The sequence below is a fragment of the Schistocerca serialis genome, chromosome 3 (genome assembly GCF_023864345.2).
Source record: "Schistocerca serialis cubense isolate TAMUIC-IGC-003099 chromosome 3, iqSchSeri2.2, whole genome shotgun sequence".
NCBI classification, from domain to species: Eukaryota; Metazoa; Arthropoda; class Insecta; order Orthoptera; family Acrididae; genus Schistocerca; species Schistocerca serialis.
In genome coordinates, this window is record NC_064640.1 from 643,461,546 (window position 1) to 643,471,312 (window position 9,767).

Here is a 9,767-nt window from a genome sequence, read left to right on the forward strand (position 1 = left end):
ATAGAAAGCACTGTTGCTCAAATCGTTATAGGCACTGAAAGATGGCTAAAGCCAGAGATAAGCTCAGCTGAAATTTTTGTGAAGAACCTATAAGTGTTCCGAAAGGACAGACTAAACACAGTTGGCAGTTGCGTGTTTGTTGCTGTTAGTAGTGGTTTATCTTGTCGCAAAATTGAAGTAGATAGTTTCTGCAAGTTAGTATGAGCAGAGGTCATTGTTGGCAACCAGAATAAAATAATAACTGGATCCTTTTACTGACCTCCCAATTCAGATGATACAGTTGCTGAAAGATTCAAAGAGAACTTGAGTTTGATTTCAAATACATACCTGACTCATACAATTCTAGTTAATGGTGACTTTACATTACCCTCGCTATGTTGGCACAAATACATATATAATTCTGGAGTTACGCATAAAACATCATCCAAAATTGCGCTAAATGCATTCTCTAAAAATTATTTAGAGCAGTTAGTTCATGAGGCCACGTTAATAATAAACGGTTGTGAAAACACACTCGACTTCTTAGCAACAAATAATCCTGAGCAAATAACGAGCATCAAAATGGATACAGCGATTAGTGAACAAAGGATTGTTGTAGCGATATTGAATATTGTAACCCCCAAATCCTCCAAAAATAAACAAAAAATATACCTATTCAAAAAAGCAGATAAAAATTCACTTGATGCCTTCCTGAGAGACATTCTCCACTCCTTCCAAATTAAGAATGTAAGTGTAGACCAGATGCGGCTTGAATTCAAAGAAATGGTATCGGCAGCAATTGAGAGATTTATACCAAATAAATTAACAAACAAAGGAGATGATTCTCCTTGGTACACAAAACGAGTCAGAAACTGTTGCAGAAACAATGAAACAAACATGCCAAATTTAAACAGACGCACAATCTCCAAGATTGGCCATCTTATACAGTAGATCGAAATTTAGTGCGGACTTCAATGCAAGCAACTTATAACAGTTGGCGCAATGAAACTTTGTCTCAAAACCTCACAGAAAATCCAAAGAGATTCTGGTTGTATGTGAAGTACGTTAGCTGCAAGAAACAATCAATGCCTTCTCTGCGTGATATCAATGGAGATACTATCGAAGACAGTGCTGCCAAACCAGAGTTACTACACACAGCCTTTCAAAATGCCTTCACAAAAGAAATCGAAGTAAATATTCCAGAATTTGAATCAAGAATAGCTGCCAACATGAGTAATGAAGAAGTAAATATCTTCAGAGTAGTGAAGCAACTTAAATCATTTAATAAAAACAAGTCTCCTGGTCCAGACTGTATACCAATTAGGTTCCTTCCAGAGTATGCTGAGGCATTAGCTCCACACTTAACAATCACCTACAACTGTTCACTCGATGAAAGATCCGCACCCAAAGACTGGAAAGTTGTACAGGTCACATCAATATTCAAGAAAGATAGTACGAGGGCAGTTCAGTAAGTAATGCAACACATTTTTTTTCTGAAACAGGGGTTGTTTTATTCAGCATTGAAATACACCAGGTTATTCCCCAATCTTTTAGCTACACAACACTATTTTTCAACGTAATCTCCATTCAATGCTACGGCCTTACGCCACCTCGAAATGAGGGTCTGTATGCCTGCACGGTACCATTCCACTGGTCGATGTCGGAGCCAACATCGTACTGCATCAATAACTTCTTCATCATCCGCGTAGTGCCTCCCACGGATTGCCTCCCACGGATTGCGTCCTTCATTGGGCCAAACATATGGAAATCCAACGGTGCGAGATCGGGGCTGTAGGTCTGCATGAGGAAGAACAGTCCACTGAAGTTTTGTGAGCTCCTCTCGGGTGCGAAGACTTGTGTGAGGTCTTGCGTTGTCATGAAGAAGGAGAAGTTCGTTCAGATTTTTGTGCCTACGAACACGCTGAAGTCGTTTCTTCAATTTCTGAAGAGTAGCACAATACACTTCAGAGTTGATCGTTTGTCCATGGGGAAGGACATCGAACAGAATAACCCCTTCAGCGTCCCAGAAGACTGTAACCATGACTTTACCGGCTGAGGGTATGGCTTTAAACTTTTTCTTTGTAGGGGAGTGGGTGTGGCGCCACTCCATTGATTGCCGTTTTGTTTCAGGTTCGAAGTGGTGAACCCATGTTTCATCGCCTGTAACAATCTTTGACAAGAAATTGTCACCTTCAGCCACATGACAAGCAAGCAATTCCGCACAGATGGATCTCCTTTGCTCTTTATGGTGTTCGGTTAGACAACGAGGGACCCAGCGGGAACAAACCTTTGAATATCCCAACTGGTGAACAATTGTGACAGCACTACCAACAGATATGTCAAGTTGAGCACTGAGTTGTTTGATGGTGATCCGTCGATCATCTCGAACGAGTGTGTTCGCACGCTCCGCCATTGCAGGAGTCACAGCTGTGCACGGCCGGCCCGCACGCGGGAGATCAGACAGTCTTGCTTGACCTTGCGGCGATGATGACACATGCTTTGCCCAACGACTCACCGTGCTTTTGTCCACTGCCAGATCACCGTAGACATTCTGCAAGCACATATGAATATCTGAGATGCCCTGGTTTTCCGCCAAAAGAAACTCGATCACTGCCCGTTGTTTGCAACGCACATCCATTACAGACACCATTTTAACAGCTCCGTACAGTGCTGCCACCTGTCGGAAGTCAATGAAACTATACGAGGCGAAGTGGGAATGTTTGAAAATATTCCACAAGAAATTTCCGGTTTTTTCAACCATAATTGGCCGAGAAAAAAAATGTGTTGCATTACTTATTGAACTGCCCTCGTAGAAGTAATCCACTTAATTACAGGCCCATATCATTAACGTCGATATGCAGCAGGATTCTGGAACATATATTGTGTTCGAACATTATGAATTACCTCGAAGAAAACGGTCTATCAACACACAATCAACGTGGGTTTAGAAAACATTGTTCTTGTGAAACACAACTAGCTCTTTATTTGCACGAAGTGTTGAGTGCTACTGACAAGGGATTTCAGAGTGATTCCATATTTCTGGATTTCCGGAAGGCTTTTGACACTGTACCACACAGGCAGCTTGTAGTGAAATTGCGTGCTTATGGAATGTCGTCTCAGTTATGTGACTAGATTTGTGACTTTCTGTCAGAGGGGTCACAATTCGTAGTTATTGACGGAAAGTCATCGAGTAAAACAGAGGTGATTTCTGGTGTTCTCTAAGGCAGAGTGTAGGCACTTTGCTGGTTGTTTATAGACTAATAAAGTCATCAGAAGATCAAAACAAACTGCAAAACAATTTAGAAAAAATATCTGAATGATGCGAAAAGTGGCAGTTGACCCTAAATAACGAAAAGTGTGAGGTCATCCACATGAGTACTAAAAGAAACTCGTTGAACTTCGGTTACGCGATAAATCAGTCTAATCTAAAAGCCATAAATTCAACTAAATACCTAGGTATTACAATTATGAACAACTTAAATTGGAAAGAACACATAGAAAATGTTGTGGGGAAGGCTAACCAAAGGCTGCATTTTATTGGCAGGGCACTTAGAAAATGTAGCAGACCTACTAAGGAGACTGCCTACACTAAGTTTGTCCATCCTCTTTTAGAATACTGCTGCGCCGTGTGGAATCCTTACCAGGTAGGATTGACGGAGTACATCGAGAAAGTTCAAAGAAAGCCAGCACATTTTGCATTATCGCGAAATATGGGAGAGAGTGTCACAGAAATGATACAGGATTTGGGCTGGACATCATTAAAAGAAAGGCGTTTTTTGTTGCGACGGAATCTTCTCATGAAATTCCAAACACCAACTCTCTCCGAATGCGAAAATATTTTGTTGATACCAACCTACATAGAGAGAAACTATCACCACAGTAAAATAAGGAAAATCAGAGCTTGTACGAAAAGATATAGGTGTTCGTTCTTTCCGCACGCTATACAAAATTGGAATAATACAAAATTGCGAAGGTGGTTCGATGTACCCTCTGCGAGGCACTTAATGCGATTTGCGGAGTATCCATGTAGATGTAAATGTAGAACACTTATAGGACATAATCAAGAGGTCAGTTCATGCATAACATCCTGCACTGACAATAGCTGCGCCATTATGGATGGCTATAGAGGCAGTATGGCTCAGTATTTCTACATGGGACTTCCAACAATTTGGCGAGTCCAAGTCACATTCAGTTGTGGCGCTACATCAGGCAAAAGGAGATCCGACATGATATTAGGAGGTACACTATGACTTTTGTCACCTCATTTAGTGTGCAGCTAACCTACCATTGGCATACTAAGACACATTACATCACAAAACTATCACCAAACTGCCACAACAGCTGTTGTGTAGTGTATATTAAGCAGGTAGACATATCATTCACAGATCTCAAAGAGCACAATAATACCAATATAATTTCAGTCAGCATATTGTACAGTAAATAAAATTATACAGAACAGTTAGGACAATAACTGTAGCAGCAGTACTAAAAATAGATATTAGCAGAACAGTCATTTACACATGTATCGGTACAAAGCTAATTGTCACATAACAACATGATATACCTTTAGTTGTGCTTCCTTGTGCTGTAACTCTTGTTCAAGTTTCTCATTTAGATCATGCAAGGAAGTTGATTCTCTCTGTGCATTCAAGTACCGTTTTTCAAGAGTTGCTATTCTTTCTTCCTGAAAATAGAAAATAATATATTGCATTAAGGTTAAAGGAGTAAAGAATGCTAATAAATACATATCGGTTTTTGAAAACTGCAATTCAGAAGCTGCAGCTAACTACATTGATGAGAAGGCCATTAAAATGTAGGAAAAATTGTTAACATGAAAATTAAAACAATAATTTCAAATTTGATGAGAAAAGATATGGTCATCTTCAAGATAACAGCATCCAATGTTTGGCAATATGTCGTTTGCTTATAATTAAAACCTCATACCTCAGAAAAAGTTATGTGTGGTTTTCTCTTATTACAGTTGTCCAACAATATACACGATTTCTTTTTTACCCACTAGATTGCAACACATAAATTATAAGTGCTCATTGGCTTACTAATAGTTAAGATATGAGGTTTTCAACCTAATAATGCAATAAAAAATATATTTTTGAGATATGAGGTTCTCATTCTAAGTTGATGATACGGGAGGGGGGGAGTCATAAACTTAATCCGTGCTGGGCTCCACTAAATTACTGTTGGTACAGTCACTGATTTTCACAAAAACAAAACACAGCCATAAACAATTAAAATTAAATAAAACAAGATGATGATTGTTGTTCTTATTAACAGTAACATCAGCAACAACAATGTGTCTCTAACAAATACCATAATACTAAGTTTTGAGTGGGGTCTCACTCAACACTTCTGATTATATACTCAAAAGTGATGGACGGAAACCACACAAAACTTATCTTAAGGTATTTCTGTTATGTTTCACTTATCATCCATAATTTTAAGAAATCATACATCCTTTGAGAACATTAGAAAAATAAAAATAAGAAAATATTAAAAGCTGATAAAATGAAATGTGGCATTCAGTTTGCAATTAACCCTTTGACTGCTGTGGATGAGTTAACTTATCATGCTTCGCTGTTCCCCAGTTGGTGTGGATGTAAGGAAGCATGGTCTCTGGGTTTTCGTTGAGCACTAATGATATGTTTACATGTCCTGTTTTAGCAGGCTTCTCACTGCTGCAGACAAGATTAAGCATCTGCATGCTCTAGGAGTGTTGACAAACAAGGCTGAATTTCTGTATCGTTCTTCCACAGCTTTTCAAGAGTTTTGGCTGCGTAGTTCAAGTGTGTATCTACATTTGTTGCTGTGGTTCTCCACTAAAGATTTTGACTTTGCTTTGTGTGTTTCTGTCACTATTAATTTTATGTTGTTCTTTTCTACAAGAAAAATGTCACAATGCCATCGTCAACAGACAGAGAGATCCTTTAGACACACACTATGTGCAACTGTGAAAGTGCATTCTCTGATGTTCCAGCAGACACGAGTCTGGGCAGCAATGAATTTTTGTGGGCGTACATAAAATTTTGTAAACATAGCAAATCTCCTTACTTTTTATGAGCAGTCTGACAATTATGTATTTATGGATAACAAAGTTATGTATTACCACTGTTATGTGACACTGCTCGGAACTATGTTTACAAATTAATGCCAGTCTTTGTACCTCCTGCAATTTTGATCAGCCAGTGAGTTCTGTGTTCTGCCGGGGTCCTCCACTGAAGATTTTGACTTTGCTTTGCATGTTTTTGTCAACATTAACTTTGTGTTCTTCTGTTCTACAAGAGAAATGTCACATCATCATGGTCGCACACACAGAGAGATCCTATAGATTCTCACTAGGTGCAACAGAGAAAGTCAATTCTCTGATGTCAGTAGTAGTGATAAGTCTTCAATAGAATCTCAGAGTAATAGTCCTCACCCTTGTATGTCTACTAGTACAGCACTGAGTACTATGGGACTTAACTGCTGTGGTCATCAGTCCCCTAGAACTCAGAACTACTTAAACCTAACTAACCTAAGGACATCACATACATCCATGCCCGAGGCAGGATTCGAACCTGCGACCATAATGGTAGCACGGTTCCAGACTGTAGCGCCTAGAACCGCTCGGCCACTCCGGCCGGCCAGAGGTGCAATCAGCATACATTCAGAATCTGAAGAATCAGAAAGAGACAGCAAAATTCTTCAGAAAAAAAGCTCACCTTAGTGACAATTTTGATTGTAAACAAACTAACTTCCAGCAATTAAAGCATTTGTTTTATGAGTCAGCTTCATGGTGCAAATGGCAACTGGTTAATGACTCAGACATTCTGTCATTTTTCATGATATTCCTGTCAGAAGAACTGGTTCATTTTATAGCAGGCAAAATGAACTAATTTTATGTATACACCAAGGCAAATACTTCACAATTCATGCTCCCTCAACTGTCGAAGTGGAAAGATACTGGATTTGAGCAACTCTATTATTTTGTTGCCATTTGTCTTCTAATGGTTCAAGTTAAAAAGTGATCATTGGTCCAGGCACTTTACGGATATTAACGTAAGTGACCATTCGAAGAAAAGTATGTTAATGCGCATGGTTTCCACAAAACAGGAAGTGTGTTGAGGAACCAGATACCAATGCAAAACTTGGAATGTACCATTATGTGTTTTACCCTGTTTCGAGATGTATCACACAAATAAGTGTTACTGACCTTCAGGAACTAAAAATGGTAGTTGAAATCAACTGACACCTGTGAATTAATTATTTAAAAAAAGAAGGGCAGAAATGCAAAAAATGTAAAGAAAATTATAAAATATATTTTTAACTCCACCATTGCTGGTCCAAAGCCCAGATTAAAAAGAAGGGACATAAAATACATACAATGGGTGTAAAAAAGTATTCAAACAGTTGACAACTTCATCTGTACAGATGACAAAGAAATAGACTTGATATTTTATGAAACTTCATACTTAGTATTGTAAAAAATATTCAAACAATTAAATTCTCTCACTTTGGAGCACATCAGCAAATGAAGAAGTATGCTGGTGAGAAACAGATGTAATTACACAGCATACACTCCACAGGTAACCAAAAATTGTACATATTCATTTCTTACAATATCCCAAAATTATTCATATGTAACATGAACAATTACATTCGTGTATCATGGTTTATAATTCATGAATGCTGTTTAGGGACCTGAAAATGATTGGCAATACATACTGCACTTTTTACAAAATATTCAAATGATGAAAGATTCTTAGACTGAAGCATCTAACTGGAGGAAGTAGTATGCTGGCAACAGATGGACCCAATTGTTCCTATGCAACAATATTAGCCTACGTAGTGTCAGTTAACAAAAAATTACACAGATTCATCTCTTTGCGGTCACTGGGAGCACCAAGAGCTTAGACAAAGTGGAGAGAGTGATCTGCAGGAGCCCAGCATGAGCTATTCAGCAGGCAAGAAGCTGCCCCCCATGGAAGGGCTCAGGCGCAGATAGTTGACTTTGGGCATAAAGACACTGCACTCCGCACAACCTATGGCAAGCAGCTCTGTAGCAGCATAAGGATTAAAGTTCGTAATTTTTGTGTCAGTTTTCAGCTCTTGCAGAATTTCATTGAAAATACTGACTATTTTTTAATGAACTGATATTGGTGCCATGTGGCATGATATTGTATACTGCACATCTTTCTGAAAATTAATTACATGTAATGATCTAAAATGCAGATTGTCTCTGTATCTTGACTGCACTGAACTGAAAGGCATCTTCTTTTACACCTGTTGCTGGTTACAAATAATATGTGTAAATAATGAATAATTACTCTGGAATCTCAGTGTAGGATTTATGTCTACATGAAGTACATGTGGTTTGCATTTGTGTTGGGATACTCTTTTGTGACTACGATATGGATGGATTTCTTAAGATTTCATTCTTATAACCAAAAAATTGTCTGTTCAGTCTTATTTAAGAACAAACATCATGTTGTTTATAATCACAAGGAAATGTGGTTTTCCACAATCAGCAATCTATTTGCTTGTAAACTTGTACTAATGTAATGCTTTGTTACAGAAAAACACACTGCAGGATCGTCCTATTTTATTTATATTCAACTTACAGTCAGGTCATTTAAACATAAGTAAAAATTAATTTGGTACTCAGAAATTAAACAAAACGTATTTCCATTCTCTTTAAGGAAATATATGAAGCACAAAGTGGATGAAAAAACAATGAAAAAATTCTCAGAAGCAATAACAACCTGATCTTCCTTCTGAGCAACATTTTCTCGAAGATCACGCTGCAGTTTTGAATTTGCTTCCTGTGCTTTCATAAGTTCCTTCTGTGTTTTTGCCAGTGTTTCCTCAAGTTCTGAAATGCGACCCGACAGTTCTGACACCCGTCTTTGCCATGAACTTAATTCTGCACTCTGTGAAAAAGAAAATGTGTAAATATTAGATGCTGACAAAATCAAATTTTATGCTCTCTACAACTACATTACATTTTTTGTAGGCCTTTCTGTCAAAGTAATAGGCAAAATCAATTTTTGATTTACCAACATGTTATATGAACTGTTCTTATGTAATATATGAAAATAATGATTTTTTTTTGGGGGGGGGGGGGAGGGGGAGGGGAGGAAGAAACTGTTGGATGAGCAGACAGGGACCAGAAGTTTGATGGGAGAAGAGCAATGGCAGAGGGGGGCGGGGGGGGGGGGGGGGGAGGTGGGTGGAATGCAACAAGGACACTAGTGGCAGTGAGAGAGTTGTGGTGGGACAGGGACTGGTTATGGTGGGAATGGGGCGGGTTTTGGTGGGACAGGGGCGAGTTACTGTGGGACAAGGGCAGGTTACGGCAGGGAAGAGGTGAGCTGCAGGGTGGGAGGTGAGCTGCAGGGGTGGGAGGTGAGCTGCATAGGGGGGAGGGATGCACTGCAGGGGGAGGGGAGGGGTGCAGTTGGGAAGGGAGGAGTACAGGGGGAGGGGCGGGTTGCAGGGGTGAGGGGTATTCTGTGGGGGGAATGAGTTGTGGGGGGGGGGGTGAGCTACAGGGGGGAGGGGCGGGTTGCAGGGGGGGAGGCGTGAGCTGCATGGGGGGAGGGTTTAGCTGCAGGGGGGGGCAAGTGTGAGCTGTGGGTGGGGTGAGCTGCGGGGGGGGGGGGGGGGGGGCAGGGGGAGTGGAGAGGGATGGATGAGCTTTGGGGGGGGGGGGGGAGGGGGCAGGGCTGAGCTGCAGCGGGGGCAGGGGTGAGCCGCAGGGGGGCAGGGGTGAGCTGCAGGTGGGGGGAGGGGTG

General features: G+C 40.2%; 1 protein-coding gene across 1 annotated transcript in view; it reads right to left on the reverse strand.

Annotated features, from left to right (window-relative positions):
• LOC126470529 (liprin-alpha-1) overlaps positions 1-9,767 on the reverse strand; it is a 1,209,312-nt gene that overhangs the window by 195,597 nt on the left and 1,003,948 nt on the right. The window contains exons 9-10 of the mRNA XM_050098447.1: positions 8,736-8,903; positions 4,544-4,663 (exon numbers count right to left, since the gene is read on the reverse strand). Of these exons, the coding sequence (XP_049954404.1) occupies positions 4,544-4,663; positions 8,736-8,903 (288 nt within the window). The remainder of the gene's footprint in view (positions 1-4,543; positions 4,664-8,735; positions 8,904-9,767) is intronic.